We start from the raw sequence: 18,216 nt of genomic DNA on the forward strand, positions 1-18,216 counted from the left end.
TACTTCCAATTACATATATGAAGTGCAGTCCTATACAAAAAGAGGGATGGGGGAGGACTTCTAATTTCTCCTGGATCTTTCCTTGTGCCTTCTCCTCCCTCTGCCCTTGTAAGTGTGGTCAGAATCGGTTCCTAGTTGGTCTAATCTGCAATGTTAGCATATAACTGTGGCAAAAGATTTGAATACCTAACCCTGTTCTCTTTAAGTCACTATCTCCTTCTCTTTTCTTTCCCTATTCCATGCTGGTTAGATTTTACTTATTACATTTTGAAGAGGCTATTTTGTTTTTGTTCTTCATTCTCTCGTTTCTCTCTCCTTTCTGCTTAAAATAGTGGACTCTTTGCTTTTGCAGCTGTTTATCGACAACACAGAGGAGAAGCAACCACATTAAAGGCTGTAAAGTTATGGCCAATGTCGGTTGTAATTCTTTTGTGCACAAGGGGGACACCTCCAGATTTTACTAATCAAATTCGGTAGAATATATGATGCTTGAGGTTGAACCATTGGGCCAGGCTGTGTTTTATATTCCACAAATAGTTTTGGAAAAGCAGCTGACATCTTGGGAGTTTCTGAACAAAGAAACCTAACTGTTATGGGACATAAGCCATGTTGCACAGCTTTTAAGAGCCATGATGACACAGTGGTTAGAATGCAGCATTGCAGGCTAAGTCTGCCTACTGCTAGGAGTTCAATCCTGACCGGCTTCAGGTTGACTCGGCCTTCCATCCTTCCGAGGATGAAATGAGGGGCCAGATTGTGGAAGGGAAGTATGCTGACTGTAAACCGCTTAGAGAGGGCTGTGAAGTGGTATATAAGTCTGGTATATAAGTCTCAAGTGCGACTACTATTTTGTCCACCTCATGGGATTCTGCCTAGGAGAATGGTGCAGTAGACTAGAGGTGGAGCTCTCAACTCACAATCAGGAGACTGTGGGTTCGATCCTAGGTAGAGGCAGATATTTCTGTCTCTGGGCACAATGAGAATGTATCTGCTGATCAAAACTCAGCACTGGCAACAGGAAGGGCATTCAGCCAGTAAATACTCAGCTCCATTCAGTTGCCCAGACTCCACCAAGCAAGGGATTATGGGGTTGTTAAAAGGATGATGATGATGATGATGATGATGATGATGGGATTCTACCTAGGAGGCATTGTTATGGGTCGTTCTATCTACTTGCTTTGTGAGCTGCTAGAATGGAGTTCTATCAATCTTGCACAATCCTAATGCTCAACGGGCCAGCCACCGACTCCAATACGATGCTTGCTTTGTTCTGCAAACAAGCCGGGGATGTTTGCTGTTCTAGCAGTTGCGGCGATCTGTACAAAAAACAGGCAAAATGCCAAAGGAATCAAAGGCCGGGCTCGCGTGTTGCACTAGACTTAACTTTGTGTGTAAATCCAGCCCTGGGAGTTCGCAAACATGGATTTACGTCTGGCTTTTGATTTTCGGTGAGGAATGATTAGGTGTGGATTGGGAGGTGTTTTTTTTTTTTTTAAACTATGTTTTAGGTCTTGTATTTTACATTTTGCCTGTTCCATGCCTAGAAATGCCAGGAAAACTTGCCACTGAATTTTCTGCAATTAATAGCCAGGTGCAGATAGAGGACCAAATAGAAAAGGGGCTCAGGTGCTGTATGCAGCCCATTTCATGGCCAATTATGGATTATTCCAGAGTTCCCCAACCTTTCCAGCTTTGTGGACTGGCAGGGCAGGGGCATGAGGGTAAGCGTGTGAGCGACAGACACTCTCATTCATCTGCCACTTCCGTAGTCCGGTAGTGGGCCACAGCCCCCTGGAGCTGGGAACTCCTGGATTATTCAATAGTAAACCGTAGGACGGGAAAAAATGTATCCAGTCTCGGTGCCTTGAAGAGTTGACGAGAGGCATTGATGGATGCTGTAGTACCTCTGGCTGCCTACCAAGTATTACAGCTGGGTTTGCCCACCGTGGCAACTTCTGGATTTCAATTCCCAGAATTCCCCAGCCAGCATGGCTGGCTGGGGAATTCTGGGAGTTGAAGTCCAATGTCTTAAAGTTGCCAAGGTGGGTGTTAGAATAGAATAGAGCTGGAAAGGACCTTGGAGATCTTCTAGCCAAGCCCCCTGCTCAAGCAGGAGACCCTATATCATTTCAGACAAGTGACTGTCCAGTCTCTTCTTCAAAATCTCTGGTGATGAAGCACCCTCAACTTCTTGAGGCAAGTTCTTCCATTGGTTAATTGTCCTCACTGTTAGGAAGTTTCTCCTTAGTTCTAAGTTGCTTCTCTCCTTGATTAGTTTCCACCCATTGCTTCTTGTCCTACCCTCAGGTGCTTTGGAGAATAGCTTGACTCCCTCTTCTTTGGGGCAGTCCCTCAAACACTGGAATTCCATCGTGTCCCCCCTACTCCTTCTGTTCTCTAAAGTAGCCAAACCCAAATCCCGCAACTGTTCTTCATGTTTTAGTCTCCAGGCCTTTGATCGTCTTAGTTGCTTTTCTCTGAACTTTTTCCAAAGATGTGACCCACAGGGCTGGCCCTTTCATCAGACCATCCCCTTTGCGGGGTGTGGGAGGAGAAGAGAGATTGGGGTAATGGGCGCTACAGTCTGCTGGCTATTTCGGCTATTGTACCCAACTCCTCCTGAAATCCTTGGACTGCTACCTCAATTGTGCTAAGGGAAACTCTTTCCCCCTCCAGTCCAATCATCTACTCGTGATCTCAGAAAAGGACATTATGATAGTTGGTCTTGGCTTTTGTCCCAAGAGGCTTTGACGTGACTTTTCCATCTTTGGTAGGACTCATAACACGCAAGCTGCATCTTTGTTGAAAACCCTACCGGTCGTCATGCAGATCCATCCAGCTTTACAGGTTCTCTCCCCACACCCCACCCCGCATTAAAATAGTTTCATGAGTTGAAAGAATTTCCTTTGTATTTCAACACAATAAGCACTGGGGGGTATTTTGCAATCCATGATCTGAAGGATAAAAAAAAGAAAAAAACCACAATTAATTATGGCAGTTCCTCCTCGTTTCATTTGATGAAGACCTTTTATTGGGACTGGAGGTGACAGTTTTGACTCCATGCAGCTTTTGAACACGTAAAGCAGTGATGGGACTCAAAAAATTTATTACTGGTTCTGTGCGTGTGGCTTGATGGACATGGCAGGGAGGAGGATACTGTAAAATCTCCATTCCCATCTCACTCCAGGGGAAGGTTACTGCAAAATCCCCATTTCCTCCCTATCAGCTGGGACTCGGGAGGCAGAGAATAGATGGGGGCAGGGCCAGTCAGAGGTGGCATTTACCGGTTCTCCGAACTACTCAAAATTTCCACTACCGGTTCTCCAGAATTGGTCAGAACCTGCTGAATACCACCTCTGACGTAAAGCTATCACACTGAATTAGCCAGACATCATCTGAATATTTTTGATCTTTCCGAACTGGCAATAGCTTTATTTTGTTTCTCGCAGCAGCTACGGGGTAGATTTCTGCCTAAAAAGTATTTTCTATATCCAGGAGCTGTCTCTCATCCCTCTTCTAAGGGAGGGCAAGTTGGATTTGCAAGAAAGAAATAAAAAGTTGACACAATCAGCGATTTAATCTGAAACACCTGATTCTATTTTGGCAATCCTCAGATTAAGAAAACGTTTTCCTGGAGGCAAACAGGAATCCAATCTATGCTTTTAAAATATCTGCTCAAATCCTTCCAGCATTTTAAAGATGCCAGGATTGAAAACCATCCTGAGATACTAGGTTGCATGTCTTCCCGGGATGAATTTCCTTCCAATTTCAAATACCATTAGCTTTGGTTTTCTTCCCCACCTCGTCCCAAGGCAGGGAGGGATTGAGGAGCCTTTCCTGCAGGACTTTAAACCACAATCTTCCCCTTTTTACAATGAAGCCTGACCCCTGCTGCGCAGAATGGTGAAAAGGGAAAAAGAGGCCATTGGGTGATTGTCTTCTTGGCAAATGCTCGGTTAGCAGATCTGCAAGGAACTTTTGTACATGCGTTTGCACCAGAAACTCTGAAGCGATTGCTACAAAAATCAATAATTAAATAGATTTGCCTGAATCTTGTTTGTAGAACAGCCCTGTTCAATCCGTGCTATTGCAGGAAAAACATCGGCCAGAAATCTCGGAACGGCGTTATCAGCCATGGTGGATAACTTCTAGGGATGCTGGCTGAAAGAAGTTTGATTCACCCTTAGTGGAAAAAAAAGTCATCGGAATGTCTAACAGGATTACAATTTGGTTTTTTGCCTCTCTGAAGTTAGCGCTTCTTGGGCTCAATCCCAGCAGCCTTCTGCTAGGCCGTTCTCATTTCCGTGCTTCCACATTTGCACAGCTTCTTCCTCTGTTAAAATGCCAGACTTGAAAACTCCAGGTGTTGTTGTTTTTTTTTAATGCAAAAACGGGGAGAAAAAAATGCAATAGCAACGACATTTTATTTCATTCTGTGACACGTGCAACTGTTGATGAAAAAAAAAGCCATACCAAATGGTGTTTTTTAAAAAAATTCTTTTGTGGTTCTCTAATCATAATGAATTGGATTTCTGCCTTTTTTTTTAAGGATTCCTTCAGAATAAGGGGTACTCTCTGTGTGCGCTTTCATAAATATATATATATTTATTTTTCGGTGTGCTTTTTCACCCTGCCTATTAAAGCGAACGAGGACAGCGTTTAAGCACTGATTTTTTCCCCACCTTGAGAATATTCTATATTATACTGACTTTATATATTATGATAAACTTGTGTTTGTATTGGCAATGTTTAATATTGGGGAGATGAGGGGACGAAAGATTTTAATGCCCCGAGGTCTTGGGGATATACGTCGTTTGTACTTTTTTCTCCATAGTTCAGGTAACCGGTTTTGTTTTCTAAACCATTTCAAACTTTGTGCGTCTAGGTCAGTGTTTCTCAACTTGGACAACTTTTAAGAGATGTGGATTTCCAATACCCAGAATTCCCCAGACAGACAGTTGAATTGAAATCCACATCTCTTAAAATTTGACAAGGATGAGAAACACAGGCCTAGGCAGCCCACTGTCTGCCTGTCTGATTAGATTTTATCATGGGATTAACTTCAATGCGTACAAAAAAAAAATCACTTTCAATAAATCAGGACATTGCTGCTAAAGTGTATCCGTTTATAATTTCACTGTATTCCTTTTAATAATTTCCCGACCGTTGCCATTTAGATGTGGGATCCTTGGTGCTCTCTGAGCTTGGCTGTTTGCCTGCAGATCTTTCACGACCCAACTAGGTAACATCATCAGTGCTAGAATGGTGTGTGTGGAGAGGATGTTTGTGGGATCCTTGGTGCCCTCTCAGCTGTGTTGCTTTCTGGAAAGATGTTTCATGACCCAACTAGGTAACATCATCAATGCTAGAAGGGAGTGGGGTTTTCTCTCTGTTTATATATACAGGAGCTTGCCCTGTCAGTGTTCTGTGTGTTGTTTTCTCCTTGGTAGCTCCTTTCAAAAAATTGAGAAAATACAATTTGCGTTGACTTTTGGGGGAAGCCAAAGTTGTATGAATCCAGATAGAATAGCAGAGTTGGAAGGGACCTTGGAGGTCTTCTAGTCCAACCCCCTGCCTAGGCAGGAAACCCTACAGCCCTACTGACAAATGGTTATCCAACATCTTAAAAGATTTCCAGTGTTGGAGCATTCACAAAGTTCCCTTCAAACTAAGGTTGGATGCGCAACTAACAGAGATACTGTATTCAGTCCTGCACCAAGCAGGGGGTTTCAACTTGGGGGCTTCCAACTTGGCAACTTTTAAGACCTGTGGACTTCAACTCCCAAAATTCTGGGAGTTGAAGTCCACAAGTCTTAAACTTGGCAAGGTTGGAAATCCCTGGGTAGATGAACTTGGAAGGACTTCTCAATACTGTGATACAGTACTTAGAACGCAGTATTGTAGGCAAATCCTGCCGACTTCCAGCAGTTCAATTCTCACCAGGCTCAAGGTCGACTCAGCCTTCCCTCCTTCCGAGGTGGGTAAAATGAGGACCCAGATGGTTGGGAGCAATAGGCTGACTCTGTAAACCGCTTAGAGGGGGCTGGAAAGCACTGTGAAGCGGTATATAGGTCTAGGTGCTATTGCTATAATAGTTGTCTTTGACTTTTGACCACAATTGAACCCAAAATCTTATGTTGTTTTAAGGCGAGACACTTAATTTTGCCATTTTACGACCTTTCTTGCCCCAGTTGTTAAATACAGTCGGTAAGTTAGTAACAAAGTTGTTAAGCGAACCTGGCTTCCCCATTGATTTTGCTTGTCAAAAGGTCGCAAATGGGGATCACTTGACCTCGGGACACATCAATGGTCATTAAGTATGAATTTTGATCACATAATCATGGGCTGCTACAAAGGTGTGAAAAATGGACTTTCCAAGTACCGTTGTCACTTTAAACAGTCACTAAATGAACTGTTGTAAGTCAAGTGCCACCTGTGCTACAGACTTCAACTCCCAGAATTCCCCAACCAACATGATTATCTCCGAGAATTCTGGGAGCTTAAATCTACACATCTGGAAGGCTAATAGTGAAGGAAATTTTTCTCCAGGACCTGGAATTAGCTCTTGTAACCATGTTAATTTTAATACCACCTAAATTGGTTTCCTGTGGTATCTATTCCTACGATAAATTTAATCTTAAAGGTAAAGGTTCCCCTTGCACATATGTGCCAGTTGTTCCTAACTCTAGGGGGCGGTGCTCAACTCCGTTTCAAAGCCGAAGAGCCAGCACTGTCCAAAGACGTCTCTGTGGTCATGTGGCCGGCATGACTCAACACCAAAGGAGCAAGGAACGCTGTTCCCTTCCCACCAAAGGTGGTTCCTATTTTCCTACTTGCATTTTTTATGTGCTTTCGAACTGCTAAGTTGGTAGAACTTAGCACTGAAGTTACAAGAGACCCCAAAAATGGTCCGATCCGAATTGGGAATTGCTGCCCCCCCCCCCACTTGCTCATGAGCTTGGCAACCTGGTTGCATTTATGACGTTTTCAATATTTATGGCCATGCAACCAGCATGTATGTATGCATGCATGCATGCATAACAGTTGCAGCATCCTGGGGTCCTGTCAGCATCTTTATGACCCAGCCAGCTTTCAAGGAAAGTCAACAAAGGAAACTGGATTCACTTAACAACTGGATGATCCACTTAACCACATTGACTTTACCATGGGGGGAAAAAAAGGTTGTAAAATCATGCATGGCTCACTTAATAACAAACTGCTTAGCCATGGAAATTCCGCTTCCCAATTGTGGCTGGAAATTGTGAAGCTCTGCGTTGTCCTATTGCTGGATCCGACTATACAGGTAGTCCTTGACCTACAGCCACAATTCAACCCAAAACTCCCACAAGGCAAGTTGTGAGGTTTGCCCCATTTTACCACCTTTCTTGCCAGTTATTAAATGACTCGCAGCAGTTAAATTAGTAACACGGTTGTTAAACGGAATCTGGTTTCCCGTGGAATTTCCTTGCCGATTGGAACGCTCCTAGCGAGGCTCGATCCCCAATTTTAAGCCCGACTAGCCAATGATCAAACGGTAAAGCCTACAAGACTCGTACAGTTAAAAATAATAATCTGTATTATTTTTTTTACCAATTCAAAAGTAGGTGTGCGCGCACGTCTGGGCTAAGTGTACATAGAAAGCTTCCTGAATTAACAGAAATGAAAAGTTCAGTCACTCGTTACACATCTTTGCAAGCGAAGTCCAACTCTCTCCCAGAGCTACGTTTTTCCCCCCTGCATTTGATAGGACACACGGCTAATTATAGGTGTGCAACAGGATGATGGCAAAACCCTCAAAAAAAAAAAAAAACACCTGGGATGCAGGCAGACAGCAAGAAAAGTTGATTGTCTCCAAAATTAACAATCGTGGTCGAAGGACTTTGCAGGTTTTGGGGCAGCCACGAGGCTGCAGAGCAAAGCTTTAAAAATGGGCAAAAAAGAAAAAAAAGAGAGGAAAAAGGAAGGCCAGTTTGCTCGGCAGAGCAATTGCCAACTTGGCAGTGTGCAGATGGGTTGGGAACATCCAGCTCCTCCAGAGGATACCCAGTGGGGGGGGAAAAATACCAATAAAGGAGAATATTTGTAGCTCAGGGTTGAAATGAAGAATCCTTGGTGCTCTCTGAGCTTGGCTGTTTTCTTGCAGAAGTTTCATTACCCCAAATACATCACATCACCTAGAACTAGCGCTGATGACGTACCAAGTTTGGGTGATGAAATGTCTGCAAAAAAACAACTAAACTCAAAAGAGCATCAAGAAAAAGAAAAAGACCTTTAAAAAGGGAGGTTTTTAAAAAGTTTAATGCTTTCGTGGAAACCTGTCCTCCGAAGACACATCAGGGCTGTGTGTTGGAAACCCTCTTTCTCACACCCACCCCCGACACACGCAGAAATCAATTTCTTGAAACACACGATGGTTAAAACACCAATCCGGCCAGGGGTGAAATCAAATTACCTTCGCTACTGGTTCAGGCGATGTGAGCACGCCACCTCCACGCATGCGCAGAACCTTCGATTCCAGCAATCAGCTGAGATACCCAATTTAAATTAGCTAGAAAGTAGGAAATCCGACAATTCTAGCTAATATAAATCGCGCGTCACAGCTGATCGTCGGAAATACCAGTTTGCCCGAACCGGTAGCATTTTTTTTTTTTTTTTTACTACCAGTTTGGGTGAACAAGTAGCATTTTTTTTTACTACAAGTTCGAGGCGAATGAGTAGCATTGTTTTACTACCGGTTCGGGCGAACAAGTAGCATTTGTTTTGCTACTGGTTCGGGCAAATGGGGAGCATTTTTTTTACTACTGGTTCGGTGAATCGGTCCGAACCGATAGCATTTCACCCCTGAATCCAGCTAATATTGGCTTCAGTGGAACAGAATAGAAAATAGGGGAGGCAGGAAAAGTTAAAAAAAAACCCTGTGCAGTTTGCAATAGTGCAAAGAAGTAGTAATCCGGGGATTGTAAGTCTTTTCTCCGCAGTCTCATTTCTGGCGAGGGCACAACTGCCGGACAAAATCCAGCGCTTGCACCAACACTTGAGGATCGTTGCAGCGGGACGATCTCTTGGGGCCGTTTGGTCTCAGAGCCTCTCTTCAGTTTGCACATCTTCCGAATCGGGTATTTCCACCAATGTCCACCAAAAAAAACACAAAACAAGACTTCTTTGTTGTTATTATTTGCAGAGGAGAATTATTATTTTTTAAAGCATCCCAGGCGCCGTAAGAAAAGGACAGGTGCATGGAAATAACACCATCAGTTTTAACAGTAAGAAAACACGGTGGCAGAGCAGAATTGGCATGGTGGTTTCGGGTCTTCCTTTTTTGGAGACAAGCCCGCTAAAATAGTGATGGTGACGGGAGACAATCGGAGTTAGAAGAGGCAGGGTTTTTTTTAGGTGTGCAAGACTTGTGAAAATTCCAGGCATCATTCTCTTACGAGCCTCCACCCTTAAAAAATACGAGGGTGTCTGGCTTATATAAAAATTAATTTTGTGCAAGGATTGAAAAGACGCATGGATCTATCCCGTTTAAAGCCAAATACTTTGGGTTACAGCAGTGTTTTTCAGCCTTTGTGACTTTTTAAGATGGTGGACTTCAGCTCCCAGAATTCCACAGCCAGCTGTGCTGGCTGTGGAATTCTGGGAGTTGAAGTCCACCCCACCTTGCAGTTGCCAAAGTTGAGAAATATTTCGCTAGACTTCAACACATCTCACAGCGCCACCATCTGGTGACTTTTCGAAGCAAAACCAGCAAACTTCACGCAGGATCCTGAACGAGCCCCTCCAACCCCCCAACCCCCAATTGCCACCAATCCTGCTCCAAGGAGCTACAAAACCTACAGAAATGGCTTTAAACAAAGCTTAGCCCCAGTTCCAAAGTTCAACACTGATCAATTTTTTTTCGCGGCTGATTTCTTTTTAAAAAAATATATATATCCTGATTCCAAAATTGACTTAAGCTGGCCATTTTTTCTCTCTCTCTTAAGGGAGAACAGGAGAGCAGAGTGGGAAATCTTTCCGATATTCTATCGTTGCCGTTTAGATCGGGGGTGGGGGAGGGGAAGCTATGACAGCGGACAGAAACATCCCATCCCCATCATCCCATTGTGTAAATGTTTTTTTTTTTTTAAATCGAAATTGCACATAAAGGAAATTGCCATATATATTTTTTTCTCCCCGCTGTCCCGAGTCAGCTTTGGATGCAAATTCAGTCCAGGTTGCAAATTGGTCAGGCTACATATTTGGCGCATAGCTTATTCCTTGCGAGAGACTTAACGTTTCCATTCACAAGACGGTTATGCCGAGGAAAAATATTTCCTATAAGTGAGCCTTTCTTTGGCAGGCACCATTGGGAAGGGGATATTTGGGGGGGGGGGGGAGGATGGGGTGGCTGTTTAAAAAAAATAAAAAATCAGAAAACTCCCCGAGATTGGAAAGAAACAGAAAAGCAAAAGAACTTTTTTAAACGTTTTGCTGATGTTCGATAGGTTTGCATTTTTCCCACTCTTCGGTTCTATCCATCTCTTCGCTTCCAAACTGAATTTAATCAAGGTGAGTTTTTAGGAAAACCTGCTTGCAGCCACCAAGTGAAAGTGAAGAAGAGAGAAAGCAGAGACCGTTTCTTCGCCTTCCAATGCCTTTTTTTTTGTCTTCCGCTCCAAAGTCCTGAACGCCAAAGCTTACCAAGAAACGGAGAAAAAATATATATTGCAGGACAGGTATCCAAAAATTTAAAAAACACCACGTGTCAGGCTTGGTTCTCCCATCCCAGAGAACGAAAAATGTCCAAAAGCTTCACATCTCGGCTCTGAAGAACATTCTGGAACTCTCGCGGTCTCAAACCTCAACAAAGTTGGGAGATCCGTAGTGGGAGGTGAAGGAAGAAGAGGAGGAGGATGAAAGACATAGCTTATTTCAGGAGTAAGAAAATAAAAACAAAAACAAACACCATCCAAAGACAAGCAATGGCTTAAATTTTTCACATGTGTGGATGGACGCGGGGAAATCCGACGGAGGCTTGGATCGGCAGGTATCCCTGGGTGAAGGGAGAGGCCATCTAGAAGATCCCGGATGACGCTTCGGCCGGCCAGAGTGGGCGAGACGCTCTGCTCTTTCCTTTCGGCAAAGGGTCCCGCGACTCCGTTCATCCCAGAAAGGCTGGTTTTCCTGAGCCAAGGCACGATTGGGGAAGAGCCCCCACCCCACCAGCTTGGAGAAGGGGGCGAGCGGACGGGTAGGTCAGGGCAAGGGGGTGGGGGGCGGTAGACGGTGCAAGGGGAGACCAGGCTGGAAGGCACCAAAGTGCAAATCGCGCAACGCAGACGGAGGCCAAGGGCGGCTGAAGATTTCTCCCCCCCCCCTCTCCCCAGCTCAATCGACGAACCGCTGGCAGGCTTTCTTCCAGCGACAGGCCGTGCACCACATGCTGCGGTTCTCCATCCCGTAGACTTTGCGGCATTTCTTGGCTTCGCCACGCGGCTTCCTGCAAGGAGGCAGAGAGAAAGGCGGATTGAGAGGATGGAGGAAGCGGGCGAGAGTCACAAACAAATCTTCACTCTAATGCAGTGTTTCCCAAACTTGGCAACTTGAAGATGTCTGGACTTCAACTCCCAGAATTCTGGGAGTTGAAGTCCAGACATCTTCAAGTTGCCAAGTTTGGGAACACTGCTCTAATGAATTGAACTAATTGTTCACCCCCACTGTCAAGTGATCGTATTTCTGGTGCTCAGCAACCTGGCAGATGCTTATATCCATTGGCACCATCCTGTTCTGACCGAGGCTTCCCGAGAGCCTGAAGCAAACTCCTGGTCCCGACAAAACCCCCTTTTATTAACTGACTGTGAATTCTGCTCATTCGCATCCAGCAAACTCTTTCAAGGGAGGATTTACAGTCACAGACCTCATCTGGCTTGGAGAGCTGCCAGGCCGATATCTGCAAAACCTGGCAAGGACTCTCAGAATCACAAACCAATTAAGGGAACTAATTGTCTTCTGCAAACTCCACTCCCCTTTCGCTCCTCTTTTATTTCCTCTGGGAGGGGCCATTCATCATGTGGCCTTACTCCCAAGTCAACCCCTGTTCTTTAACTGTTCCCTTAATCTGGCAACTCTGTGCATACGGACACCGGGAACAGGCTCCTGCTGTTCTTCTGCCCTACTGATCTCTGACTCCAAGGGCAGGCTGCTAACTGGCATATGGCCCTGGCCCCCTCTCTGCCTCTGACACAGAACCCTCATCAGAGCCTTCCCCAGACTCCAGGATTGGCCCATGTTCCTCCCCCACCTCCTCACTGTCCGAATTTGCTGCCAGCTCTGTTGGCTGCTGGTGGGCCATAACGGTGATTGTCAATCTTGGCAAGTTAAAGATGGGTGTGACTTCAACTCCCAGAATTCTCTTCTGGTCTTAAGACTGATAGGAGGTGGGCAGCTATGGCCTGTAGACTTCAACTCCCAGCATTCCTGACTCCGAAGGCAGCTGGTAACTGTCGGATGGCCCTGGCCCCCTCTCTGCCTCCAACACAGAGCCCTCTTCAGAGCCTTCCCCAGGCTCCAAGACTGGCCCAGGTTCCTCCCCAACCTCCTCACTGTCCGAAACTGCTGCCAGCTCCGCTGGTGGGCCACAATAAGGCGTTAGGATCACCCAGAGAACAGGTTGGAGGTGCCAGGCTGGGGAGGGGCAGGAAGAGAAGATCTGATGGATAGCCACCCACCTGGTGCCTGTTGCAGGCTTTGGCACGGAAGAGGGCAATAACGGTTGTCCTTTGGCAACTGATGCAGGGGAGCCTTGGAGGCGTTTCTCTTCCGAATCGGCGGGTTGGATGGGAGTCAGGCAGCCCTGGTAGAGGAGGAGGAAGAGGAAGAAGAGAGCGGGTCATTTGGGAAGGGAGGGAAGAGATCTCAACGGCACAACTAAGAAGTCAACGTGGAGCCCTCGGTCCTCCCTGAGCTTGGTGGTGGCTTTCTTGCAGACGTTTCATGACCCAACTAAGGAACGTTATCAGTGCTAGAAGGGAGTAGGTGTGCGCAGAATGGAGGAGAAGGTGAAGGTGGCGGTAGAGGAGGAGAAAGAGGAGGAGGAAGATGACTGTTGGGTCCTTGGTTCTCTCCGAGCCTGGTGGTTTTCTTGCAAACATTTCATTACCCAACTAGGGATCATCATCAAGGCCCCTGAAGACAGAATAAGAAGCAATGGGTGGAAACTAATCAAGGAGAGAACCAACCAAGAACTAAGGACAAATTTCCTAATGGTGAGAACAATTAATCAGTGGAACAGAAGTTGCCTCCAGACGTGGTGGTGAGATTCCCAAACTAGAACTATTGGAGACACCAGCTCTTACCCAGGAAAAATATTGGGGTGGCCTTCACGTTACTCACTGAGGGGCTTTTGAAGAGGACGGGGGGCAGCGGTGGAGGGAAAAGGACTGGCTGCTGCCACGATATGCTGATTTCCATCCCAGCTGGAGGAGCCTTCAGATCCGTCAGCATCCCGGTGGGACCCATTGCCTGGAAGCGAAAAGACACATGTCAACACGAGACACTGGAGAAACTGAACGTTGGGAAACTTTTACCAGTCAAGGAAAGGAGGAGGCATCAAGCAGGGAAGTAGCCTTGAATCGTTGCATAGCTGCAAGAGACTTAGTGTTCTGACCTAGGCTTCCTCAGCAGAACGAAGCCGAGTCCCCGTCCCGATAAACCCCTTTAATTTAATGTACAGTGAATTCCTCTCCAGCAAAGTCTTTCCTCTCTCACCGTCTTTCAAGATAGTTCACAATTACCCGACCTTTATCAGGCTTGGAGAGTGGTCAGGCCAATATCTTTCAGACGCTACAATACTTGGCAAGAATGCAGGAATGAATGAATGGTCTCCTGCAAACTCCATCCCTTTCACCTCTGCTATTCCCTATGGGAGGGGCCATTCCCTGTCTACCTGTGGCCTTACTCCCAAGTCAACTCTTGTTCCTTAGCTGTTCCCTTCATCTGGCAACTCTGCACATGCGCACACTGGGAACAGGCTCCAGCCGTTCTTCTGCCTCACTGATGTCTGACTCTGAAGGCAGCTGGTAACTCCCAGATGGCCCTGGCCCCCTCTCTGCCTCCGACACAGAGCCCTCATCAGAGCCTTCCCCAGACTACAGCATGGGCCCATGTTCCTCCCCAACTTCCTCACTGTCTGAATCTGCCGCCAGCTCTGCTGGCAACTGGCGGGCCACAACACTTAGGCCTCACCCCTCCCGCCAAATTCCATGGAACCTTATCTGGTTTTTCCCAAGCGAAGGCCAGCAGCCTGGGAAGATTCTTGCATTATAGGCAGGAAAACAACAAAGCGCAGCATTACCTGACTTATGTCCCTTTAGTGACCAAAGTTACAACGGTATTGAAAAAAGTCACTTAGGAGAGTTTTTCACACATATGACGGTTGCAGCATCCCCCCTGGCCACGTCATTCAAAATTCAGATGCTTGGCAACTGGTCCATATTTACGACAGGTTGCAGTGCCCAAGCAATCCCCTTTTGCAACCTTCCGACGAGCAAAGTCAATGGGGAAGCTGGATTCACTTACAACCGTGTTAGCAACTGAACAGCAGCACCGATTCACTTAACAACGGTGACAAGCAAGGTCGTAAAAATGGGCAAAATTCGCTTCACAAATATCTCGCTTAGCCACGGCAGTCGCCAGCTCAATTGTGGTCATAAGTCAAGGACTACCAGTGATCCATTTGAATCCTTCCTGTGTGGGTCTGGTGGACACTGATCTGGCTGGAAAGTCTTCTGACTGAGATTAATTTGCTGTGAATTCTGCTCATTCACATCCAGCAAAGTCTTTAAAGGGAGGATTTATGGTCACAGACCTTCTCTGGCTTGGAGAGCTGCCAGGCTGATATCTGCAAAACCTGGCAAGGAGTCTCAGGAGTCACGAACGAATTAAGGGAACTAATTGTCTCCTGCAAACTCCACTCCCCTTTCGCTCCTTTTTTATTTCCTCTGGGAGGGGCCATTCACTGTCCACCTGTGGCCTTACTCCCAAGTCAGCCCCAGTTCTTTAGCTGTTCCCTTTGTCTGGCAACTGTACATATGCACACTGGGAACAGGCTCCAGCTGTTCTTCTGCCTCACTGATATCTGACTCTGGGCAGCTGATAACTGGCATACGGCTCTGGCCCCCTCTCTGCCTCTGACACAGAGCCCACATCAGAGCCTTCCCCAGACTTCAGGACTGGCCCATCTTCCTCCCCCACCTCCTCACTGTCTGAATCTAGGGGCCAGCTCTGCTGGCCCTAGTGGGCCACAACAGAAAGGCTTCTTTGGATGACTATGGAAACTCACCTGATAGGCATGATCGGTTGGATGTGCTCCAAACCTGTGGGTGCCGACTGGCTGAGGAGGTTTAGGGGTGCCGATTGGCTCAGGTGTGACACCACGGAAACCTTGGGGTTGAGTGGAATAGGCAGAATTTTCTGGACCTCCTCCAGGACTGGAAAGGGAGGGGGCACCGGGGAGGTTGGGGAGACAGGAGTCAGGCTGGAGAGACCATCAGTCAAGGAATCCACATTGACGTCCAGCTCGGTGTAGTAAAAATCTTCCTCTCCATCACTCTGATCCAGGTCAGCCTTCCTCCTGGGGAAAGAGAAGAAAGGGCCCTTAGCACCTTCAAAGAGAAGACAACTGTGGAAGAGGAAGCCTTTGCTGGAAATTCAAGGGACTGTCCTCTTAGGCACGGTAGAAGTACTTATGGTGGCGCTAAGGAGTAGAAGAGATACCCATGAATGAAGAGTGGCAGGAGAAAAGAAAGGCAAGGGGAAGCTTGAAAATCACAGAAGGAAGTGCCTTCTTTGGTATCACCTCAACCTTCTCTTTTTCTGGTATCACCTCAACCTCCTTTCTAGTATCATCTCAACCTTCTCTGTTCTAGTATCATCTCTTTCTAGTATCATCTCAATCTTTTTTTTTCCTGGTATCACCTCAACCTCCTTTCTAGTATCATCTCAAACTGGTAGTCCTTGGCCCATGCATAACTCCCATTTGGCGAATTTCCTACCCAACCCTTCGAAACCTTGTGGGTCCTTCTTCAGATAGATGTCCTCCTCAAAGGAAGCAAGGCAGGTGACTATAAACAATGGAGTTTCCTCAACCCCTCCTTTATATATAGCCCTCCCCAGGTGGAATGGGACTGTTCTCCTGTACCCTTTTTTCGCCCCCCAGGTTTTCACCTCCATTCATTCACCTCTACCATTTCGCCTACGTGTTAGGACCCTAGCTGTTCGTGCCGGCCAATGGGACCCTGCCTCTTTAGTCCCAGGCTGTCAGCTTCTGCTTTGCTGTTGCTTCAGCTGCCATGAAACAGGGAGGGAGGGCATGGTATTTGGGTGGGGTTACTTGATGTGCTGGAGGAATGTTCTGGAGTTCACTGGATGGTCAGACTACGCATGCGTGGGTGTTTCCCGCCTGGACTAACGGCACCGACATTCCATCTTCGTGATGCCTTTTGAAGTTATCTCACACCTGACACTTGAAGGGACTTATGATTGGCCTAGGCCTATGATGCCAGGGGGTGTGGAATGGGCTATTCTATATATCAACTGCTTTCGCGCCTAATTAATCAGACTTCGCTATGCAACCGCTCTCTAACCATTTTTAATTAGTAAAAGTACATTTGATTTTCCACGTATGGAGTCTCATGGTCTTTCTTTCCTAATTATTAAATGGAGAGGTGCTGACACAGGCCCTTCCTCACGGGCCTTTGGGAGAAATACTGTTCACCCTGGGCTTTGGGCTCAGGTGACAGTTCACCGCCCAGCCAAACAGAGGAAGGGAAGGAGGAAAGAGAGAGAGAGAGGGAGGGAGAAGGTGTTCCGTGTGGAGTTTCCTCTCCGGGAGTTGTTTCTCCGCCCAGTTGCCTCGGATCCGAGCTAGAAAATCCTTTGCATTCCCCCCCACCTCGTCACCTCAAGACTGACTACTGTAATGCGCTCTACATGGGCTGCCCCTGAAAAGCGGTTGGAGACTGCAACTAGCCTAGAACGCAGCCGCGCGAGTGACATTGGGTGTACCAAGATACACCCACGTTACGCCTATCCTCCGCGAGCTGCACTGGCTTCCTATTGGTCTCCGGACGCAATTCAAGGTGCTGGTTATTACCTTTAAAGCCTTACATGGCTAGGTCCAGGATACCGCGAGACCGCCTACTGCCACATACCTCCCAACGGCTGGTGAGATCCCACAGAGTGGGCTTCCTCCAGATGCCGTCAGCCAGACAGTGTCGACTGTGGCTCCCCCGGAGGAGGACCTTCTCTGTGGCTGCTCCGACCCTTTGGAATGAACTAACCCCAGAGATCCGGACCTTGCCCACTCTCATGGCCTTCCGAAAAAGCTGTTAAAACCTGACTATCCGGCAGGCCTGAGGCTGTTGACCTCATTGTTGAGGTCTAGCCCCAATCAGATTGGGTCCATGGGTGATGTTTAAATTGTTTCCTTATTTTTTTATTAATTACTCTTCTTTTCGCTTTGTAGCCGCCCGGAGTCCCCCGGGATTGGCGGCCTATAAATCTACTAACTAACTAACTAACTCGTGACCCGTCAAAACCGCGGTCCACTAAAGCGCGCCCGATCAAAGCGCGTACGTGACGTCATCAGCAGTGCAACAAATAAAATTAAAATAAATTAATTAAAATAAAATTAAAGCAAGCCGATTCACATAAAGGTAAGGGTTAGGGTTAGGTTAAGGGTTAGGGTTAGGTTTAGGGTTACGTTAAGCGTTAGGGTTAGGTTTAGGGTTAGGTTAAGGGTTAGCGTTAGGTTTAGCGTTAGGTTAAGGGTTAGGTTTAGGGTTAGGTTAAGGTTAGGCTTAGGGTTAGGTTTAGGTTAGGTTTGGGGGGGGGGTTTAGGGTAAGGTTTTCCGCGTTAATTTTAAATGTACCGCTCACAGCGTGCCGTTTTCGTCACGCTGTGATGACGTCACGTACGCACTTTCGTCGAGCGCGCTTTAGTCTACCGCGGATTTGTGGTGGAACCAACTAACTAACTAACTACTAAATAAATAAATAATAAATAAATACACAATGGCCACAGGGGAAAGTTAAAATCATGACTTTCTACTTGTCACAATTCCTCAGATTCCTCTTACTTTGTTGCAAAGCTCTTAATATTATAATTATTTTAGTCATGTAATCTAACTACATTGTAAACTCAGTCATATACCCTAACATAGAGAGAGACTCCTTCTG

At 46.5% G+C, this 18,216-nt stretch overlaps 1 protein-coding gene across 1 annotated transcript in view; it reads right to left on the reverse strand.

Annotated features, from left to right (window-relative positions):
• Positions 1 to 9,918: 9,918 nt before the first annotated feature.
• The window catches only part of SLC2A4RG (SLC2A4 regulator), a 33,837-nt gene continuing 25,539 nt past the window's right edge, over positions 9,919 to 18,216 (reverse strand). The window contains 5 exon segments of the mRNA XM_032218188.1: positions 9,919 to 11,479; positions 12,708 to 12,832; positions 13,372 to 13,500; positions 15,320 to 15,339; positions 15,342 to 15,610. Of these exon segments, the coding sequence (XP_032074079.1) occupies positions 11,368 to 11,479; positions 12,708 to 12,832; positions 13,372 to 13,500; positions 15,320 to 15,339; positions 15,342 to 15,610 (655 nt within the window). The 3' untranslated portion in view covers positions 9,919 to 11,367.

This window comes from Thamnophis elegans, chromosome 5 (genome assembly GCF_009769535.1).
Source record: "Thamnophis elegans isolate rThaEle1 chromosome 5, rThaEle1.pri, whole genome shotgun sequence".
NCBI lineage: Eukaryota > Metazoa > Chordata > Lepidosauria > Squamata > Colubridae > Thamnophis > Thamnophis elegans.